The 21,695-nt window shown below is 52.7% G+C and overlaps 8 protein-coding genes across 8 annotated transcripts; 3 read left to right on the forward strand and 5 right to left on the reverse strand.

Annotated features, from left to right (window-relative positions):
- Nucleotides 1–3: 3 nt before the first annotated feature.
- P170DRAFT_418862 (chromatin-binding protein RAD9) lies at nt 4–4,672 on the reverse strand (the record flags this gene model as incomplete). Its single annotated transcript, XM_024847247.1, has 2 exons — nt 4–4,502; nt 4,613–4,672. The coding sequence occupies 2 exons, from the start codon at nt 4,670–4,672 to the stop codon at nt 273–275; spliced, it is 4,290 nt and encodes a 1,429-aa protein (XP_024698437.1). The 3' UTR covers nt 4–272.
- A 288-nt stretch (nt 4,673–4,960) lies between these two features.
- Nucleotides 4,961–6,499, reverse strand: sen2 (tRNA splicing endonuclease subunit SEN2). The gene has a single exon (XM_024850349.1). The coding sequence runs from the start codon at nt 6,476–6,478 to the stop codon at nt 5,024–5,026; it is 1,455 nt and encodes a 484-aa protein (XP_024698438.1). The 5' UTR covers nt 6,479–6,499; the 3' UTR covers nt 4,961–5,023.
- A 754-nt stretch (nt 6,500–7,253) lies between these two features.
- On the forward strand, nt 7,254–7,906 carry P170DRAFT_514416 (H/ACA ribonucleoprotein complex subunit NOP10; the record flags this gene model as incomplete). The annotated part of the gene is made up of 4 exons (XM_024855206.1): nt 7,254–7,265; nt 7,342–7,457; nt 7,545–7,597; nt 7,656–7,906. The coding sequence occupies 4 exons, from the start codon at nt 7,254–7,256 to the stop codon at nt 7,676–7,678; spliced, it is 204 nt and encodes a 67-aa protein (XP_024698439.1). The 3' UTR covers nt 7,679–7,906.
- On the reverse strand, nt 7,838–9,468 carry P170DRAFT_418872 (rRNA-binding endoribonuclease). The gene is made up of 2 exons (XM_024847248.1): nt 8,632–9,468; nt 7,838–8,570 (listed from the first exon to the last, which is right to left on the reverse strand). The coding sequence occupies exons 1-2, from the start codon at nt 9,400–9,402 to the stop codon at nt 8,055–8,057; spliced, it is 1,287 nt and encodes a 428-aa protein (XP_024698440.1). The 5' UTR covers nt 9,403–9,468; the 3' UTR covers nt 7,838–8,054.
- Nucleotides 9,469–13,219: 3,751 nt separating this feature from the next.
- Nucleotides 13,220–14,638, forward strand: P170DRAFT_431106 (uncharacterized protein; the record flags this gene model as incomplete). The annotated part of the gene is made up of 5 exons (XM_024848002.1): nt 13,220–13,417; nt 13,487–13,591; nt 13,648–14,021; nt 14,085–14,152; nt 14,223–14,638. The coding sequence occupies 5 exons, from the start codon at nt 13,220–13,222 to the stop codon at nt 14,636–14,638; spliced, it is 1,161 nt and encodes a 386-aa protein (XP_024698441.1).
- Nucleotides 14,639–14,827: 189 nt separating this feature from the next.
- Nucleotides 14,828–16,727, reverse strand: P170DRAFT_441596 (M18 family aminopeptidase). Its single transcript, XM_024850350.1, has one exon. The coding sequence runs from the start codon at nt 16,634–16,636 to the stop codon at nt 15,092–15,094; it is 1,545 nt and encodes a 514-aa protein (XP_024698442.1). The 5' UTR covers nt 16,637–16,727; the 3' UTR covers nt 14,828–15,091.
- A 206-nt stretch (nt 16,728–16,933) lies between these two features.
- P170DRAFT_514420 (glycoside hydrolase family 71 protein) lies at nt 16,934–18,521 on the reverse strand (the record flags this gene model as incomplete). Its single annotated transcript, XM_024855207.1, has 3 exons — nt 16,934–17,647; nt 17,713–18,354; nt 18,405–18,521. The coding sequence occupies 3 exons, from the start codon at nt 18,519–18,521 to the stop codon at nt 17,042–17,044; spliced, it is 1,365 nt and encodes a 454-aa protein (XP_024698443.1). The 3' UTR covers nt 16,934–17,041.
- A 1,285-nt stretch (nt 18,522–19,806) lies between these two features.
- Nucleotides 19,807–21,410, forward strand: P170DRAFT_459646 (zinc-dependent alcohol dehydrogenase; the record flags this gene model as incomplete). Its single annotated transcript, XM_024851881.1, has 4 exons — nt 19,807–19,972; nt 20,035–20,130; nt 20,188–20,993; nt 21,071–21,410. 4 exons carry the CDS (start codon nt 19,807–19,809, stop codon nt 21,359–21,361), a joined length of 1,359 nt encoding a protein of 452 aa, XP_024698444.1. The 3' UTR covers nt 21,362–21,410.
- Nucleotides 21,411–21,695: the final 285 nt, after the last annotated feature.

Consider the following 21,695-nt stretch of genomic DNA (forward strand, 5'->3'; position numbering starts at 1 on the left):
TTAGTAAATCTTGATTTTTATTTCATTTTAATGACCGAACCCGGAAAATTAATCAAGTCATAGGGTATCTGTTCCAAATCACGCCTTCGACCCCGATATTAAGAAATCCCTTGCCCTTCCATACACATACACCGTTGATCACAACAATATGATAACATGAACCATTGCTAACCGCAGGATTGAAAGAGGAAAAGAAAAGAAAATAAAAGAAAAAAAGGAGATACGGAAGAGTATCTCTCCTCCCGTCTCAGTAAAGAGATTGGATCCAACTCTTAATCAAACAACTTGCCCAGAATCAGGCTCTGACAGACGAACTCATTACCGACTATCTTGACGTTGGTGTTCGAGCCGAGATCGTTGCTACTGATCGACTCTGTAAGCTCCACTCTCTTGCGTTTCTTGGATTTCTGTGTCGACTGGGCTTTCTGCGAACCAGACAGAGAGGCCCCAAGGATCGTCGCAATCGCCGACGCCTTTTCATCGTTGTCGACATAGATCCAGTCCCATTCACACTTGTTCTGGACATCTCCTTGTTGGTCGAGAACGGCGCGGGCGGACTTGACATCTGGAACTCGCTCAACCCGGGAAGCACCCAAGGCATAGGTCAGGAATAAATACGCTTTCCTTCGTTCTTCGTCCGCTTTTCCGCGGCCCATGACAATAAGAACCGACTGCCCGGCCAGGAGATTGGGCCGTGCAGAGATCACGTCGGGAAGTCGAGCCTCCGACGCCGGATAAGGCGCAAGCATTCGTGATTTGGTGGCCCCGTTCAGATAAGATGATTCACCGGCTGGAAGCAGGTACAATTCCCAGTCCACAACCCGGCCCTGGGCCACACAGTCTTCTATCCAGCGGCCCGAGAGACATGGCAAGTTCAGAGCCAATGCTTGCATGTACTTTGGGCGGCGGGAATGTCTGTCAGCTATCAGACACGCAAATCCGACATCCTCGGCACCGCGCGTTAGGCGCAAGTGTCTTCCATTCTCATTTGTGCCTGACGCTGGGGATTTTGAAGGCGTGGCAAGTGGGGCGTTCGTGGGCAGGTCAAAGAGCTCATTGAAGCCATCATGTAAGATGCGCCCATCGTTATCAAGGATCATCTGAGTGATGCGGGATTTCTTATCATTGTTATCGCCATAAGACACAGCAAATACCATCCCAGAAAATACTCCGCTAGAAAAACGGATGCTGCGAGATAACCGAGTACTCGGCGACGTCGGAGTTGAGTGCCTCTCAGAAGGTGTCTGGAGTCTGTTATCAGGCTGGATTGGAACAGAGCTGTAGGAAAATGCGCGGTTTTTGAGTTGATTCCAAAGAATTGTGTCCAGATAGATCCGAGAGATGGGAACTTTGACAACGCCTTCAGGCCCCGTTAGTCCTCCACTGGGGAGACTCTTCCGCTGCTTCGGTCCCAAGATAGCAGCCGAATGCCCATAAATATCAGTCACCGGCACCATCCCATTGTTGGCTTCCTTGGAAAGTTCATCCGCGCTGAGCTTGTCGGTAAGACCCCGGATAATGTGAGTGACCTTTGGGACATTGGGTATGTCCACTTTAACGGCATCGCCAACCCTCAATTCCAGGGTCTTGACAGCGCTCATAGGCACTTCAATGGGGGCAGCATCTTCAAATTTCACGAGGTACCTGGTACTTGAGGTCCCAAATGGTTTACCAAAGCAAGTCGCGGGATAGTAGGCTCGTTTTGATCCACTCCAAGGAGCAAACACCTGGTTGACAGCAACTTGGACGTTTTCAGCAGGTGGTAATTCCATTCGTATCGGCTCACTTGCAACGTCATTGTCTGGTCTTTTATGTGCGGCTTTCCTCGAGGGTGTTGTATGAGGTTGCGCCAAGGGGTCAGGGCTGGTGCTTTGGTGGTCGCGGTGAACAGCGGGTTGATCGTCAGTCCTCTGCTTTGGTTCATGGGACTGCTGTGGTTTCTTTTCTAGAGATCGGGCGAGCATCCTAGAGCGTTCAGTTCGTGGCGGGTAGAAATGAGGAGTGTCGTCTATGTCCCAAACAGTGTCCATGCGCCGGGATGGTCTCGATCGCTTCACGAATACAGTCTCCGGTGCCACTTGTGGCTCTTTCGGCTGCGGATGATCTTCCGTTTCGGTCCTTTCATGTCCTTTGGTGTGCATAAAATAAGAAGTCGGCCCAGGTGTCACCGGTACCAAGGAGTCCGAGGCGTAGATATTTCTTCCGACATTTCCGCGTCGTTTCTTTCGCGGCAGTACTGGGGACATTTCAACCGCAGACCTGAATTCTTGATCCTCGGCAGAAAGTAGATTGATGTCGATGTCAAAGGCACCTGGTCCAATCCGAGGTGAAACGTCGGCCGCGATTTCGGTCAAAGCCCTGCGCTGTCTCCCACTTGGACTAGATAGAATCTTAGAATTAAGTAGATTTTTCACGGGAGATGAGCTATCTTGATTTAAGGGCTGAGAATGGGAGATTCTCTCGTGCACGGTCGAGTGGATGGGGGGTAGGTCATCATCTTCTTGATCCATCAAATCATTCTGGAATCGGTTAGGACTTGTTTCCGGGGCATCTGTGGCAGGAATCTCATCTCCAAAGCTCCTTGAGCGGTGGAGTGGTGTTTCGGCGACACGAGAGGGCATTGATGACGATTTCTCTAGACGGTCGGGACGCGAGGTATTTTCAACCCCGTGAGGCAAATTTGGCTCCATCGGATGGCCGGCCTGCATTGCGATATCATCTGGAACCGATTGGTGCCTTGCAGGGTGGCCCGATGACTCGCGAGAGCTGACCGAATCAGACCTCCCCCGAGGTTGCACACGATTGTCCAGCTGAAATGAAACCCGGCTTCGCTGAGACGCCGACGGAGGAGAAGATTGTATGCGGATAGGCTTTTGAGGTGAGCTTGTCGTCTTCTCGAGATCATAAGACGATTGTACATGCGGGCCAGGATGTTGAGCAGCATACTGATCCCACGGTTCCAGATTAGTATTGCCAGCGTTTTCATCCTGATCATACTTGGGAGATTGCTGAGAATCCGCGACCACTATGATTTGCGAAGATCTGCTGATGCCCTCCAGTGCTTCGCCCTGAACTTCGATCTGAGATAGCCGCTGAGAGTCTGCAGGCGCGCCGGTTGGTTTCTTTGGGCTCGGAGACGTACTTCCATCCAAAGACAGTACCTGAGAAAGGCGATCATGTGCATTGGTAGCAGCACCACGCGGAGTCGTTACAGGATCGTCGTAATTTTCTTTGTCTTCCTCGGTCGAAGGATTCAGCTCTTGCGACTTGGGCACTGGCTGATGGGACTCCTGCTCATGTTCCGTTTCTTCCTCACTAGCCTCGTCGGTTGGCAGCGCGCTAATGTGTGTCTGCTGCCCACCCTCCTGAGTATGAGGCTCAGGATCCTCGGATGCCTTGTCACTTGTCCTGCTTCGATGGCTTGGAGGCTTTGCGGGGGTCGTAAGACCAGCAAATTGAGCGGCGGCCTCCTGGTCAATAGTTCGCTTGCGTGCCATACGTTCGACGAAACTCGGCTCTTTATCAAATTCGACATCGCTATGATCCTCCGAATAGACATGCTCTGCAGAGCGCGTCAGTCTCTCCTGTAATATCCTATCACGTTCTGCTTGAGATTCCTTCATGGTGACATAGTTCAGATTTGGTTCGGACGAATCTCGCGGAAAAGTCGCTGCGATGTGGTTCAGCGGGGAGGACAGCGTCGTAGCAAGTGGGTGACCCTGGATTGGAAGATTGGGAGAAGGCCGATCAGACATGGGATCAGAATGCTGACCACGGATCAGGGGAGATGATGGTGCCTGCGTCGCTCTGAAAACCTGGCTCAAAGCCATGATGCCCCCGCTTGAGCCAACGTCCGAGGCAAGTGGATTGCGGGAGACGGTGGGAGACCCTGTATTCAAGCCTTCGGTCTGGCTGTGCTTCACCACCGTTGCGGGAGTCTTGACCACAAAGCGCTGGGACTCCGGGAAGAAACTCGGCTGATAATGCATGGGAGATGATTCGCCTAGCTTGAAGCTGCTCTGGTCCTCGTTGTCGTCGGCATTGGCGGCGTCGGTGTGGATGTGATCAAACCCCGCCAGCAGATCGATGTGGCCACTATCACCCTCATACATGGTTGCTAACGTTGCCCGATCAGCCAAGCTATTATCCGTTTCATTATTCGCGGCAGCCTCCTGGTTCTGTCGGATGAGATCGTCATACACCGACTGAGAGATGACCTGGGTGTCGGAGGGCACCGTCTCCGCGGAACCCATTTTCACGGACCGCTGCAGGGGAACTCGATTCCGGTTGCCTGTAACAGAAGGTTGTCGGTTGTCACTCTTCAATGCTTCTGTATCATGCTGTCGTTTTCCCGTGGGCGAGTGTAGGGAGGACGGGGACCGATGCGGCGACGGCGATTTCCGAGGGTTTTCTGGCGCCGTGAGCGACACAGAATCGGCGGGATTTCGTGGAGATTGACGGTCACACGTATCAGAGAGAGAAACCTCGATAGGTTCGAGCTGCTGGGAAGGGAGTTGGGAAGGTGTGGATTGCTATGAGCGAGAGAAGGTGATTGGTGTTAGCTCGATCGACATCAGAACGCCACCAAAAGCGGCCAGGATCAATCACTTACTTGCCCCAGCGCGACGCGTTGCAGATATCCGATGTCGAGACTGTCCTGTTGGGTCTCCATTGTTTTTTTCCCTGCTCTTTTTTCCTTCTCTTTCTTCTTTACCTCATCGATGCTACCTCCCAGGCACGTCTAGAAACCATAGCCCGAACAGCATCGACGCCGGAAAAGAAGGCATCGGAAGGGCGTCACCGGCCGTCATGAACCAACGCGCGGGAACGCGTCTGCCACGTGACCAGTTAATATTACCTGTTCAGGATTAGCGCATAAAGGCATCCGGCGTTACTCTGCCTGCCTCAGGTTGCACTATTTACTGCCTTGGTGGGTTACTCAAGAAGCGTTGTCTCGGAGCTGGATGGTTACATATTGTTACAAATATTATGTACAGGAGAATCAGCACCACGGTAACATCGCCTAGTCTCGGGTCCGATTCGGCACCCATCGTCGAATCGTTATTTCTCGAACTTGATACCGGCCAAGAAGGGCCCCGATATCCCCCTCGGAAGATGCCTTCGGGTCAGACGAAGCTGGGGCAGGGATCTCGACGTAGCAAACCACCAAGGTCTTTTTCACCTGCGCCTGGACCCGGTTGACGCAATGGAACCACCACCAGCTGCGGGCCTGTCTCTGGGCACACTGCGCTTGTCGCTCTTCGGTGGCAGACCAGTAGGGGTCCTCGTAGGATGGGAGAACCACTACCGCATACTCGGCATGCGAGAAAACGGGACCCCGATTGTAAAGAATGTAGTCTACTCCGAATTTCACACCGGAGCGTACAACCCACCCAAGAGACCGGAAGTGGTGGTACACGACGTACGAGACCATAAACGGGTCGTCTGGATTCAAATCCGTAGAAGGGCTCCGTGAAGGGAAGTATGAATGTTGACAGAACGTGGACAGGAGAGAGGAAGAGGACAGTGCACGGTTCTGTTCCCTGTCAAAGACCTGTAGGGCGCCCAGTCCATAAACCAAGAAGAAGGCCTCCTCTCGGGATAGCTGGAGATGCTCTTCATTTTCCAGCCCCGGTTCTTCGCTGGATTCTTGTTCCTGGGGGGTGGATTGCGGTAGGTGCACGATAGCTGAATCCGAGGCGAATTCTTTGGCTTGGACCACTGGGGAAAACCGCACGGTCTTGCCGCCCTGAGGGGACTTTCCCCCGGGAGAGCCATCCTCTTCATTCTGTGTTACCGCTTGCCGTGTCTCCAAGATTCTGGCCTCTTTGGCCTTTCGCAGAGAGTACTTTTCGGTGGTGGGGACGGTGCCGTTAGTAACACCCTCGGCGGCGGCTGGCATGGAAGACTGATCGCCTGGCATGACGCCGGTCTCTCGCGCGACAGCCTCTGCCTTCAGTCTTTCCTCGATAGCAACTCTCTCCATCCTGGCTCGCTCTAACTTCAGTTCACGACGCTCGGATCTTCGCTGGCGGGTGGCCTCTTCACTGGTGACTCCTCCGAGCAAGCCCCGTCTCTTCTTTTCCCGCTCTAACCAGCTCGGCTCGCTTCGACTCAGCGTGCCCTTTCCAAAGAAACCCATTTCCCACAACGCCCGGATGGCTTTCTCGTCCGTCACGTGGACCGATGAAGTATCGGGATCGAAATAGGCGGGATAGACTTCACGGTGCGGGGGAGACACGAAGTACGTCAGATACGACAGGAGCACGCTAACAAGGGACAGAGGGTTGTGAGGAATGAGAGGAGGGAGCGGATGAACGCTGACTGGCAGAGGGAAGCGGTGGATGTGTTTGTAGTTGGGTCTGGGTGGCCGCGGACGGCGAGCAGGTCGGGCATTGTGTCGTGAAGCCTCCGGTGTGGCAGCCGCAGCCGCAGCCTCGGGACCAGGGCTGGATGTAGAATTGGAATTGGAGGTCATGTTCACTAGTGAATCCTTAAATGATGATGAAAAAAAAAAAATCTTTTGAATTGATATGGTAGTCTACTATCACGCGAAGAGTCAGCCGTGGAACTCTTCGTTACGAATGACCCGTGCAATGCAAAGTGATTTGAATTCAATGCTCCTCAGATACCGTTGTAGTCAAAACTGATACCATCATCGACAATAGCTAGAAATCAAGGTGCTATTGCCTAGGTTTGGGTATAGTTTGGTAGTCATCACCGGAGATTGAATGCAAGCACTTCACAAGCTTAGGAAAGCTGCTGATGCTTACCAGAAAATCTTTTCTGGAGGGGATCACAAGTCTAGTAAGACCTGGAGGTGGTTGAGGTTAAATACAATCGGCAATCTGCAAAGGATACTCCAACCGCATCATGCTGGGATCCAGGAAGGGATGCTCATCATTATCATCCCGAGCCTTCGGATTGTTCTATGGGTGTTTCGAGGTGTTGCACGGAAGAGAAGAAAAAAATTCGCTTGGGCATTAAAAAGGTCCGCGGGTGACTAAGCCGGATCGGGTGGTCTGTGCCCGGCGGTTCCAGAAAGAGACGGAGAAAAAAAAAAACCTCCAAATCCACCGGACGAGAACTGCGGCAAGACTTGGACGACTTGAATCCTCCCACCCTCTTTGAACCCACCCGCCAGGCCCTTCGAAAAAATAAAAACCAAATTTCAAGTAAGTGGCCACTGTCTTCAAGATCACCTGGTGACCATTCATTAGTACGTACTGACTTCGTCTGCCTGGAATTATAGGATGCATCTTATGGTATGTCGGCACATTACACTCGACTGCGGATCGCGCAAATCGTAAATCCTACAGATACTAAACCTATGTCCGACAGTACTCGCTTGACGCCGAGGGCAAGAGGGTCTACACCCTGAAGAAGGTCGATGCGCAGAGCCGCGTCACGAAATCGGCTCACCCTGCCCGATTCTCTCCCGATGACAAGTACTCTCGGTGCGTCGGTCCCTGTGATAAAGCGAGATATTAGAAATCCGATCGCCTGAAGAACGGCTGGCTAATCAGATTCGGGTTTCAATATAGTCACCGTGTCACTCTTAAGAAGCGGTATGGTCTGCTTTTGACCCAGCAGCCCGGTATGAAGAAATCCTGCCTCGATTGCGGAAGTCGCATCAAGCTAATACACGGCCACAGACAAGGAGGTTGCTGCGTTGTAATTTGCCGAATGATGGGATAATTGATAGCCGACGGGCAAAAGGTGTTTTGACGTTTCGAATCATTTCAATGGCGAATGGTGTTATGTGTGAACTAAGCGAACCGAGTCTTTCGGAGACCTTTCGATTTCTGATATACTGGTTGGGAAAAGCCCAATGGCCATATTTTAGAGAAATTTCGCTTTTGGATCTATATCCTTATATATGCCTGTGTGCTCTATGAATCCGTCGAAATCCATCCCGTATCGTAAACCCATCAAATATCCGCAAGGACATCGTTAAACATCAGGAAAGAAACTTTTTGACCAAACTCCGTTCCAGCGTTGATGCAAAAGACAAGAGGGAATCAAAAGGAAAGAGAAGGTCCAAATGTGTGCCTTTATCGCTTTCTTGAGTTCACGTTTCTGCCCGCGCCCACCTTGATCCGGCCTCCCTGCTTGCTTCGTTCGCCGGTCAGGATAGCGGGGAGATAATCCTCATCCATCAGATCCCGCTCTTTGCGAAGTCTTCGGTTCTCCTCTGCGGAAGCCCTTGTGTATTCCTTCTGGTCTTCGGCCAGGATCAGTTCCGTTCCCCAGCCGCCTTTGCCTCCACCTCCCTTCCACTTGCCATTGGAGCTCCCGTGGACGGGCTTGGGGACGCTGAATCGGTTGCCCCGGTTGTTCCATTGCATGTTCTTTTTCAGGTGCATGGTGAACTGCCCGTTGGCATCCGTGGTGCAGGAGACACGGGTAAGAGTGTCCTTACCACAGCGGGGACAGAACTGTTTGCTCATGTCCTTGGTGGTAAGGAAACAACCGTGGCAGCGTTTGATGAACGACTTCAGGTGTCTAATTCTTTGCAAGGTGGTTGTCGAAAGCAGGTTCAAGTTCATCTGGAGTAGGACGTTTTGACACTATAATTTGCCATCAGTTCGCGGTTCTTGTATCGATTCTGAACGATGTGCTATTACTTACCGCAAAGTCAGTTGTCATGGTTGCAACCTGCATCACCTTGGGCTCCGGCGTCGTCGAAGAGCTTCCTTCGTCGCGAGCCTGTCGCTTCTTGAAATTCGACGGGGTGATCCATTCCCCGCCATCCGATTCATCGGCAGCATCAGGATCCTCTTCTTGCTTGGCCTCCTCTTCGAGTGCCTGGACCGCCGACGAGTCAACTTGAGCATCATCCTTTGCGGACTCCGTCGCAGGAGCGGCAGCCTCTACTTGTGATTCCTCGTTGCCACCTTCTAACGAAGTTTTCTTGAGATCTTCGGCAACGGTATCGACCTCCGGGGTCTCGGGCTTGTTCTCGACCGACTCGGGCTCGCCCTCGGTCTTCTGTTCTTCCTCCTTGGCGGGAGGCTTGCCATTCACCTGCTTCTGGCCGGGGACGCTTCGCAGTCGCCAGTCTCCGCCATTGCGCTCACATTCTAGCTCATAGGCCAGGGCGAGGACCTCGATATCCGTTTTACTCAGCACAGATCTGTCACCGGTTTTGCGGGCGAATTCGCTCAGGACGGCCACGCTCTTGGGAGACGGGGATCGCTGCTTCAGGAACGGCAAGTAGAGGGTTTCCACTCGAGCGCGAGCGTCGGGATCACGAATTTCGGCGACCACGGACGGGGTGATGAGCAGTTCCTCGCATTGAGCCAGCAAGGTGGATAGCGGCGGGGTATTTTTGAGGACGGGACCGGCATCGAGCACGATGGTGTGGACGGGTTTGGGCGGCGTGGTGGTGGAGTCCGCCATGATTGATTTTGGCTTGCGTTCTCTGGCGGTCCTTCTCGAATCCAATCCAGCAGGACGACAGCAAGATGACGCAGAAGTGGGGGAGGGGGAGGGGGGAAGGTCGTTCGACTGGCGAGGCGCAGATTTTCGAGGGGGAATTTTTTGGGTGGTCTGTGCGCTATCCTTATCTTAGCGCGTCTTATCGCTCGTCCAGTCCAGTTCCATCCTTCAGTGTTCATCCTTCAGAGATCCATTCTTATGACCTACAGATCCTCTCGATCAGACAGGTCGTCGTTGCTTTCGCGGACATCTTATCCGTTCCGCCGTGCACGTCGCTCTTCCCCGTTTTGCCATCCTGCAGACCTGATCTATCATCGGAACCCGTCCACAGACGCAGTATATATCTTTATATCCACACGTCTAGCCGTACTAACGGACACAATGCGCGTTATGCATCCCCGAGAAGACAGAAATCCTGCTACAATCCACAATTAAAAATTATGAATCGATTCTCGACACCACACGGAATGCCCGGACCAGCTGTCAAGCTCGGACGGAGATTGCAAAGGCGTACAGAGGACAATCCAGTATCCACGCCGTCGCCCAGTCGACCGAGCAGGGCCGCGGTCGCAGACTCGCACTGACGATAAAAAGTACATACATGAGAAAGTGGATCGACAGGAGGACTTCAAGGGATTTTAATCCGGTCCAGCCTACGTGGGCAGGTGACTTGAAGGTTGCTTGTTTGCTTGCTTGCTTGCTTGCCTATGTTTGATCTTAGGGCTAACCATGATATACGAGGTGGCACAAGCAAACTCCTCGGTTAAGGGCACTACTTATATTACGGACAGTCAGAATGGCCAGAATCGATTTGAGATGCTCCGTGAATGATCTTGGATTACTCGGACGGGGTGTTTACACCGGAGTGTAGGAGTGACATATTTACTTGTCGATTGGTGGCTGCAGCCCACGGAAGTGCATCATGATATGCGATGATACGGTCCTACGCATCTTCAGCGAAGTGGAGGAGGGGGTGTCTCCATCCCCACCAACTTTAATGAGAGGGTTTCATCGTTGTCTCCGATAGAAAAATGAAATATCAGCCAGTGCTATGCCGGATCTCTGATCTCGTCCAAGCACTCGAAGGATACCTCATATTGGTGGCCAATGCGCATTATCTCTCATTTGACTCTGTAGATCTCTGCCTCTCATATCCGATTCAATTTCTTTATCTCATCCATCGCATTGTTTCCCATTGTCTTATACGAGAGGATAACGGCTCTGCGGATCATCTTCCAGTACGGAGCCACTTTGGTTATTTCCCAGCACCGGAGAATCTCAGCATTACCACGCCAGGAGAGAAAGAGAGGGCCAATTTTCGCTACTTCCTAGTAACCTCTTGAGCCCAAGAATATAATTTACAGCCTCCCTGACCGACACTTGCCCGGAGACCGGTAAAGACACCTGACCTGATAAGAGCGTGAGCTATATACCCAAGAGGCATGGATTATGTGGCCGACAGGACCGGCCTAAAATAATAGTCGACAAGCTAGCAGCGAGCGGCGAGCAACTCAGCACCGCCCGTGCATTTCCAATTAATCGGATTTCCAGGGCATTGAATCGAGCAAACAGTTGGCGATGCAAATGACACGAGAAACTACTAGTGCTCCTCGAGGGTTACACCGAAAATGCCACCCCCGTATTTTGGCCGTCCAGCCAGCCCGTCATCCGGCCAGATCTGGTAAACAGCTGAGGCGCCATAGTCGCCCTGTGCTCAATCAGAGCGCATCAGAACAGTAAAAGGTCAAAGCCACGATCGGCGCCATTGTAAATCGGACGCTGGGGTGGAACGCTATGAACGCTATTAACCACGGTGGCGGGCTGTTGGGCGACCACCTCGAGGCATAAGATCAGGAGTCTATAATTATTGACCTTGAACGGTCGATCAAAATTGAGATTTATTGGCCGGGTATCTTGGGAAACCCCCAAGGCGAGACCATTAGGCTTTTCGACGAAGCAATAATTTCTCTGGGCGGATCTAAATTAGATCGCCCCGGCACTGAAAGCGAGAAATGGGAGAAATGTGATGTATCGACTGGCGACTGAATCGACCGGATCCACTTCGACCGGACGTTTTTGCCCCTCTTTTTGTCTCTCATTGCCTTCTAATTCTTCTCTTGACGTGCCAGAATAGAAACGCATCTGGCGGACTGGGAGTGGAGCACAGGTGGAAGCTGTCATCCGGCTGTACGGTACTTTGCATCCCCTGCATGTCCGTTATTCAATGTGGCTCGCTATCACCTCGGGGGAAAGAGAAGCTGGACACATCTCATCCTTCCCAATTCTCAGTTCGCTTGGATGACCGGAATCGCCTCGCTGAGTTGTCCTGTCTCGAGAGGGTAAAAGGGAGAGCCTTGTATCCCTTGCTCTAAGGGATGCCCTGAAGGGTAAGTGAAGCAATTCAAACTTCAATTGTCCGACGAAGAGGCACCCCTTTCCAGAGGACGAGCACACTGAAGCAGAACCAAAAAGAAAAAGAAAAAGAAAAAGGAAAAAGAAAAAGGGAAAAAAAAAAAAAACATATCGCAGCTCAGGAAAGAGGGGGAGGCCGCAGGAGGCGGTTGTTGGTGACTCGGAAGACATCCCTGCTTGCAGCCCTTGGAAAAGCGATGATTGAGTCACTGACAGCTCGGCTCCAGTTCCCCCTTCGCTTGACGAAGTACTGTACATACCCTACCTAGCAGCCTAGGGTTAAAGGGGAATTGACCCAACCCTTTCCCTTCGCCACGATCTGTCCGTCTTATGCACTGTCAGGCAGCCCGGGCAGGAGGTCTCTGTACACATCGTATGACAGCCCATGGGCGTCAAGTCGACTGAGTCCAGTCCATGCATACCAAGGGAAGCGCACATGTACATCCTGTAGGCCATCATACTCCGTACATCTGTCGAACTTGCACGGCCCACCCTACCCCGACAGTGGGAAGGTTTTGGATACATCGTCGATCTATGACCTCTCCACCCATCTCCCTTCCGTCACTGGCCCGGATGGTTTCCCTGAGCAAGTAGAATCTGCTGGAGCCGATCATTGATGTTGTCATCAGCCTTAGTGACCCCAAAGGGCTGGAACCTATCGCCTGATTGTCCGTTGGCGCTGTTGCAGGGGGGTCAGTGTTAGCCTGTTGGGACTCCACAAAAATGGTAAAACAGAAAAAACCAAGAAAAAACAAAAGAAATTAGGGAAATGCACCCAAAAAAAGAAAAGAAAAGAAAAAAAAAAGTCCCGGCATGGGAGTCAGATAGAGTGCACTGGACAAGACGAAGCCCATGCTCTATCCATCAATCCTAAATGTGACAGTGGCTTCAACGCATGATTTGCTTATTTGCCTTCGCCCTTGCTTGCTTTTTCCTTTCGTCCTCGTCCTGGTCTCCTTTCGCTCTTTTTCGTTCATCCTGGTCCCCTGTCCCTGTCCCTGTCCCTGCTCCACCAATCTGGAGAAGCAAATGAAACGCTGAGCCAGGGTCCTCTCGGCCCAGGTGCCTAGTATTAACCTCATCCCTCATGAGGCCTGGCCGTTTCTGGGGCCCTGGCGAGAAAACGTTTATAATAGCTCTTATCCACTCCGCAGTCGTTCGTGCTTCTTCCTCTCTTCGCAATGCCACTGAGGTCTTCCATGCTCACATAGCGTCACCTAGATTCGGCGCATGCACGTCTGGTTGGGCTTGAGATTCTGGTGTATGCCTGCATGAACGTCTTTCAATTGACTTTCGTCCCTCGAGTCAATCCTTCGTGTCGCACCAGGTCGACCTCCGTCCTACCCAAGTCGTCCGAGGGGCCGCCATGTCGAGCCCTGCTCCGCGTACAGTCCTCCCTCGGGGGGACGACACGTCCTATCTGTCGCCGGGAGGCGTGAAGGGGCTGTCTATCAGCGTTGTCTTCACCACGTTAGCAACGTGCTTCGTCCTTGCCCGCCTGTACACTCGGACTAGGCTGATGAACCGCATGGAGTCGAATGACTGGATGATAGTGATCGCCCTGGTAAGACATTCGCGCAATCCCGCATGATTCTCAAGGCATCAGATCCATGTAGCTAACCAGCCGAGCCAGGTCTTGTCATTTGTCTTCATGGGATTGTTCATCGTGGAGGCTCTGAATGGCGTGGGTATGCATGCCGTGGACATTCCACCGCCGGTGATGCTTAAGCAGATGAAGGTAAGCAAAGACTGTCTCGATGGCCCAACACTCGGACTAACCCTCGCGTTGGGTAGGCCTTTTGGGTCACGATTCCCTTCTACAATGCCGCGTTGCTCTGCGCCAAAGCATCTATTCTCATGCAATACTTCCGCGTCTTCCCCACGAGGCGCATGCGCTGCATCTCCTGGATCATGATCGCCGTGCTGGCCACCTATGGCACCTGGGCCGTCTTGAGTGCCTTCCTCAACTGCATCCCCGTGGCCAAGTTCTGGGACCCTACGCTCCCCGGCTACTGTTTGAGCATGAAGGGCCTCTGGTTCTCGAATGCATCCATGCACATTGCCACCGACCTGGCCATCCTGCTGATCCCTCTCCCGGTCTTGTCGGCCCTGGATCTTCCCAGGAGGCAGAAGATTGCCCTAATGTCCATCTTTGCGCTGGGCGGATTGTAAGTCTCGCCCTCCGTCTTGGGCTTTCTCGAACCGGCCTAACATTGAACCCTCGTCTCTAGTGTCTGCGTCACAAGTGTGTGCCGTCTGGTTGCGTTGAAGAAGATTGCGGATTCGGATGATCCCACCTGTATGTCCTTGTGCTATTTTGCTTGTGATGGTGAATACGTGACTAACCAAGAGGTATCTCACTGCTGTAGATGACAACGTCGACGCCGCAACCTGGTCGGCGATTGAATGCAACACCGGAATCATCTGCGCCTGTCTCCCGACCCTTCGTCCGCTCATTTCTCGCATCCTGCCTCACCTGCTTTCGACCCTGAGCACCGGTGGTCCTTCCTATGGCAATGCGCCCCTGTCGCAAGCCCGAACGCCCGCATACTGGAACGGCACCGGCACCGTGTCCACGACCATCACGGCCATGGACGACTTGGAATACGGACACTGCACCTCCGACGCCGATCGTGTCTTGACTCTTGCGCCCGGGACCGACGCCAACGGCAAAGAGAAGCTCATGCTGAAAGATGCCAAGGTTTCTCAGGAGCTCAAAGAAGCTGCGGTGACGATCGAGTCCCGGACAGAATCCTCGTCGTCTTCATCGTCACCGCCTCGATGATATTGATGGGGATGGTTCAGTTGAGGACTTTGTTGGTGAAACGAAGTCTTTGTAAAGGGAGAAGAGAAAGTCGTCGAAATTTTGAAATGAAAGAATTACTCAGCATCTTGATATCCCCTGCGTTTTGTTATGTTCATCTTCCCTTTCTTCCAGCTTCACTGGGCTCGGCCTCGCTCGGTCTTCGCCATTCTTGTTTTCTCTTTCAGTCTATATATATATACTACACAGATATAGCACTCCTATTAGAATATTATTCAACCATTAATCGAAAACCAATCGAGATTTCTAGCTGAACCTGCCAGCTGGTGCTAGCAACCAACAGTAGTCTAATTGATAGAGTCTTGAGATAAACAGGGGAAATGGGGTCGTCGTGGAGGCACTTGTACGCCGACAGAGGACAGACAGATATTCGAGTCAATGGCAATAAGTGTCTCCGTCGTAGCATCGTAGGAATTAAAAGTCGGCGAACTCCTTGTCGACTTCCTCGAAATGATCAAAGAAGCCCTTGAATAGCTTCACTCCCAAGCCCGGGTCCAAACGTCCGGTTGTGGCGCGGATGCTGTGCATGCTCAGCTGGGGAATCCCGACATCGATGGCCCTCATCCCGATGCGAGAGCTGGTCATGGGCCCGATCGTCCCACCACTACGGGAGTCATTGCGGATCTGGAAGACCTGCAAGGCCGACCCAGTACGATCGGCGACGCGCTTCATAAAGCCGTAGCTCACGCTGTCCGTCGTCATGTGGCCATTTGAATCGGCAGACACGGCCACGCCAACGTTCAGACGGGGAGCATGATTTTCAAGATAGACACTGGCGAAGTTTGGATTGACGGCATGAATGACGTCGGAGGAGACGAAGAAGCTGTTAGCCACTGTCTGAGACAGTAGGTTGGGCCCATACTCAGGCGCAAAGGCCTCCGTAATGCGCTCGATCACGCTGCTCATGAAATTGGAGCGAGCGCCTTGGCGCAGTAAGCTACCAATTTCCTCGTCGTCAAACATTCCCACCATCTTGACAGAGCCAGTTGAGGTGTCATCGGACGATGCCAGCAGAGCCTCCTGGGCCGCATAACAGCAGAGCTTGTCATCGATTCGCCCGGCAAAAATGAGATCCTTTTCCAGGCCACCAAGTCTTGCGGGTTGACTGTCAAACAGCTCGAGCTCCCAACTCAGGATGGTGCTATAGTCGGTGATACCAAGCTCCCCAGAGATTACTTTGACCAGCTTCTCCGGTTGTGTGGCCGCAAACGTGCCGGGTTTGATCCCGCTAGCAGCGTCGGACGAGGATGGGGTTTGCTGCGAGAAGAGATCCGAGTTATCCACACCAATGATCGGAACCATTTGGGTTTCTTTATTGAATGGCGGCTGCGAGGGAGCCCCAAAATGGGGAGCTAGGGTTGGGATTCGCGCAATTGGCCAGTCCAACTTGACCAACTTGGACTCGACTTTACCGCTGCTTGGGTTACGGACGAGGACGCGACCTCCGACGGAAAGGTCACGATCCCACCAGGTGTCGCTCAGAGCACCGGCATACGGAGCAACCCCTAGTTGGACATAGCCCGACTTGTTGGGCAGCTTGGAGACAGGCTTCAATTTGGCGGTGAGCGCATCAATGTGGCCGGCGATGATAGCCAACCCATTGCCACTTTGATAATCCTTTCCGATCGAGAACGCAATGGAAGCGCTGGAGTTCCGGGTGACGTAGTATTTACCTCCACGCTCTAACTTGTTGGTCCAAGTTTCCCGCTCTGGCAGGCGCTTGTACCCGTTCTTCTCCAGCTGTTTGGTAAAGCCGTCGACCGCATGAAAGATAGTAGGGTTTGAGGTCATGAAATCACAGTAGGGTTTCGCATAGTCCTCGGGGGAGAACGTGGCAGTGCTTGTGCTGGGAGCAGCAGAAGAGGTTGAGGTGAATGCAGCTGTTTCCTCCGGGAGCTCGCCAGACAGGCGATAAGCCAGGGAAGAATCCCGGAGACCAAGAACACTTTTCTTGGTCATGATGAGGCTGCACGAAGGAACCGAGGGAATTTGGGCGAGGGGATCTAAAATGGAGCAAACTAAGCAATGAGAGAATGGGAGAAGAGAGGAGAGAAGGGAAGGGAAGGGAAGGGAAGGGAGAGAGAGAGGGCGAGAGGGCGGCTGGGGAAGTTGGGGAAGCTTCCCTGGGAGCGGCCGAAAAGGGCTTAGCTCTCCGCAGGCCTCAGGAACCAACTGATAAGCACGTCATCCCGTCACATGGCCGCCCCTCATGATTCGACATCTTACGGAGTAGATCCTACATCCTAATTACAGCCACTTGGAAAGGTCAAAACTCATTCATTTTACGCATGCAGGTAGCGCTGGTGTATGCTAGTCATTTCTCGTCCATATGATTCCGTCTCTGCCAATTTCGTGAATTCCCCGCTAGCCACTGGAACCCACGAAGGCATTCCAGTCGACAACTCCACCAATGCATTGATCACTGATGGGTGGACCAGTTGCTGTCGCTACTTCCTGGTGATTTCGCATGATTCCGAACCTCACTGGGCCCCGTTGTCCATAGAACGGAACAGAAAAGTGGTTGATTCCCGGTGATTTCACGCGGAAGAATGTTGGTGATTCCCCGCCGATTTGGGCGTATACATCACTCGGCTGGGTTATGAATGTGCTGAAGAACACTCGGTCCTGGGATATCTGACCAGGTGGCAAGACCCGCTGACCCGCGGCTGGGTTATTCCCGGTGGTGCCTTCGGAGCTTCCCGCGGTGCTGGGATTCAATCGGTACCAGTAAACGATCTTGTCAGTGAAAGACATGGGGTACTTTGGATTGTAAAATCCCGGGGACGCAGCCCTGAGCTGGCTGTGAGGATTCATCAGATTGCGCCGGTATGAATCAATGTAATACGGCAAGAGTTCTCGCCACGCATCATGCGGATGATTCTGGACATATCGTGCCGCTCCGTCTGGTATTCCGGGTTCGTAAATTGGTCCGATGTAATGGGTTTCCCCATAGTCATTCCAACTCAGAATCTAGAATGGCAGAGATATTCATGAGCAAGGGGAAGGGGAAAAGAGTTGCCCGACGGGGAGCTTACCTGGACAAGCGCAGGCTGCAGCTCCATCACCTGCTGCCATCGATAATGCCACATGTCATCGCCACGCCAGAGCCAGTTCTTGTTCCACTGGGGAAGGTTCGTATAAAACCAGGGGGCAACTGGCATCATGTACGGCTTTCCTGCCAGAGCATTCATCCATGCCAAATCACTTGACGCGTTCTTATCTTCGGCCCCGACGGGCCATGCATCCCAGCTGAATGCGCCGTCAATCTCGTTCAGAACGCCCCTGATGCCTTCTGGTCCCATACTTGTCCAGTTTGGAATGAATATGCAACCCGTAGCACTCTTGATTCTTGGCCAATCACCCGCATTGGCAACGCCTTCAAATGTGGAAACCAGCGGCTTTCCATGGTAGTGGAATTGGGCCCTCCGGCCTTTGTATGCATTGATGGTATTGATTACTCTGTCAGCCGGCCACGGGCCTCCAGACCCGTAGTCAAATGAAATGAACAAGGAGAAGTTGCCGATCCTTTCCGCAGCATCGTATGCCGTTTGGAGAACCCGGTCAGTATAGTCATCCTGAGGAGCGACATTCAATGCAAATCCGTCAATGTGGGCCTTTGAGGCCTCGATTATGTCGGTCTCCCAATGCTGCGGAGTCATTGAGTATGCGTTGCCCACCTAAAAGCATGTCAATGCGGTCCAACGGGTCCATCAACGACAAGTCTTACAATAAAGTGAGCAAAAACCCTCTGGGGCTCCGAGGATGCGGCAGGCCTCGGTGGTTTATATTGAGTCATACCCGGAGACACTGCAAGTAGCGATAGAAATAGATTCTTAGCAAGCATGTTGGTTGCAAGCAATTACGAAAAGGGAAGAAAGAGAGAGCGAGGGAATAAATAAAAAAGAAAAAAGCAACAGCGAAAGACACCCGGGGATAGAGGGAGATTGCGTCTGGAAACTAGGGGTCATGATCCTCTTGCCAATGAGCAAGACAGCGGTCTCTGGTTCAACGAAAGAGCCCAAGGACAGTTCTACAAAAGGATATGGATATAGCTGAAGGTTCGGGCGATCGGTTGGAGTTTAATCATGATTAGGGAATTTGGCAAGTCTAGGCAGTGGTATGCAGCGGAGTTTTGGGTGACGCAGGGATGGCATGGCACTGATCAGACGCAAATGCAGTCCAGGATTCCTGCCCTATGCCAAGAGAACAAAGATCACTGGAAGGAGAACGTGGAATCAACCCACCTGGAGGGGATGCAGGCGGCGTCGACTGCTGTTGGGGATGGGGTGGATACGGACCCCCTTGGGGAGGCGCCTGGTTGGGGCCGTTGCTCGTACAATTATGGCATTGCTGATAGTGATGATGATGATGATGCTCTTGCTTTTGCTCTTTCGGGAAGACGTGGTTCAGAATGCGGTTGAGGTGTTTATGTTTCATCGTGGTGGGTGTCAGCGGAGAGCAACGGGAGAGAAATCAAAAGACCGCTGGGAAGAATGTGGGATGATAGGATCAAGTATGTGGAACCGGAGGGGTTTATAAAGGGAAAGACCATCCTAATGGCATCCCTTGGAATGTCACGGCCTCCCTGAACAGCTGGCACGAGGAATCCGATGGAACCTGTTGACCCGAGAGCGAAGATGTGAGGGATCAGATCCGATGCGCTGGAATTGCATCGTTGGACCGACCGTTGCTGCCCTACTCTCGCTCATGACCGACTTGCAGCCCAGTTGAAACTCACTGCGTCCTGTCGCTGGTCCATTGGAAAGTTTGACTGAGTTGTGCGATGCAGCCTGGTCGAGGATGACGCAGCTGTAGAACCTGCTTTTGCTGGACCGACGCCGATGACTCGAGGCGGGGGATTTGCACATCGAATGCGGTCTTGTTTACAATTAACCGGAAGCAGTTGAAGCTGTCGTGCGGAGAGGCGACCCAGAAATAGCCCAAAGCTGGTTGTTCCAAGAATCGCGGAAGAAGTCGACTTCACAGTGATGTCAGTCACTCAAGCACGGCGAGATGACACCGCCCCCCCGTTTAAATTCCGGCGTGGCAGCTCCAACGTCGCCATTTAGCGTCAACTATAACTGTACTTGCTTGCCGATCGTATTTTTGTCTATTCTGATAATTCCACAATGGCCGCATCTCAGGCCGCCAATATTGCAGAGAAGGTTGTGGGGCATTCGGACAATGCCACCATTGAAACCGACGTAAGTAACTACGCCAAGGGAGACTATGGACAAGAAACAGGGGAGAAGATCAAGGCGACGGTGTGGCAGGGGAAGAACTGCGTTGAGGTTGGTGAGTACTAGGGAGTGTACTACATAGGGCTACCAATGGATCATCGTCTAACATGGTGACAGTGGAGATGCCAAAGCCAAGAGTCATCAACGAGAGCGACGTTATCGTCAAGATCACTGGAAGCACAATCTGTGGGAGCGATCTCCATCTTTACCATGGTATGAATTGAGGGCATCATCTGTTCCAGCCCCCCTATCATCGCTCACACGTCGCAGGGGTCATTCCCCAGCTCGAGAAAGGGGATGTTCTCGGCCACGAGTTCTGTGGAGTGGTCGAGAGCGTTGGACCGAAGGCGACCAAGGTCAAAGCCGGGGATCGCGTGGTGGCAGCCTTCCCAATTGCCTGTGGCGACTGTACCAACTGTCAAAAGCAGCTCACCTCGAGCTGCGAAAGGACCAACGAAAACACCATCGAGAATGTCATGTATGGCAAACGCACCTCAGGGATGTTTGGATACAGCCATTTCACCGGGGGGTTTGCCGGAGGTCAGGCCGAGTATGTGCGCGTGCCATATGGCGACATGAATCTGCTGCAACTGCCGGATGATGTTCCCGACGAAAAGGGTCTGTATCTGTCGGACGTCCTCGCTACGTCCTATCACTGCGTCGTCGACACCGGGGTGACCCCTGGCGATGTCGTCGCTGTCTGGGGTGCAGGACCGATCGGGCAGATGGTCGTGGGGTTCAGTTTCGGTCAAGGAGCCAGTCGAGTGATATTGATCGATGGCGGAGAGGCCGCGTGGAGACTGGACTTTGTCAAGTCGAAGGTTCCCAAGGTCGAGACGCTTGATTTCAGTCAGCTGCCGCGAGGGGAGTCGATCACTTCGCAGCTGAAGAAGATCGTTCCAGGCGGTCCCGACGTGGCCCTGGACTGCGCCGCGGGCGAGTATGCCAAAGGGTGGGCACACTACTTCGAGATGCTCCTGGGAATGGAGACAGACACGTCGGAGTTGTTGAATGAAATGATCACCAGCGTTCGTCCCTTCGGACGCATTGGCATCACGGGAATCTATGCCGGATACGTAAGTCATCGCGCCATTGTTTTTACGTCAGGTACATACTTAGCGCAGGATGTCTAACACATGGCAATCATTTCTAGACCAACCACTTCAATATTGGAGCCATCATGCAAACCGGCATCCGGTTGATCGGCAACGGCCAGGCTCCCGTGCACAGATACTGGCATCACTTACTGGAGCTCATCCGACGCCAGGAAATTGACCCACTGGACATGGTCACCCATCGCGTGCGCCTGGAGGATATGCCTCAATTGTATGCATTGTTCGAGAGACGAGAGCAGGGCCTGCAGAAGGCGTTTGTGCAGACCAAGTTCTCGTTCCCTCCGTCCGCCGGGGCACCGCGGTTGACCGAGCTGCAAGAGGTCCTATAGGGGCTGGGATGGATGCTCACATTATTGCTCATGACAAGACTCATAATGCGTTGACAGCCACGCCAGTGACGAAGTAGTGGAGTCTGTAACTTTATTGGGAAAAATCGACCGAGCGCGTCGGCGCATCTCTACTCTCTAGGGTGCGAGGAGTAATTTAATTTGACTATCTCTGACGTCAAGTGGAATTGCCTTCAGGGGTGATGGATTGAGCCGATGAAATTTTCAAAATTAAGAACCAAGTCCATCGGGACTGCGGAGTAGAGAGCGATAATCGGTAGAACTTATGAAGGCAAGGCACAAAGGCCTAGTTTCTCTGTCAGTACGGAGTAGTGCT

Source organism: Aspergillus steynii, assembly GCF_002849105.1.
Source record: "Aspergillus steynii IBT 23096 chromosome Unknown P170scaffold_11, whole genome shotgun sequence".
Taxonomy (NCBI): Eukaryota; Fungi; Ascomycota; class Eurotiomycetes; order Eurotiales; family Aspergillaceae; genus Aspergillus; species Aspergillus steynii.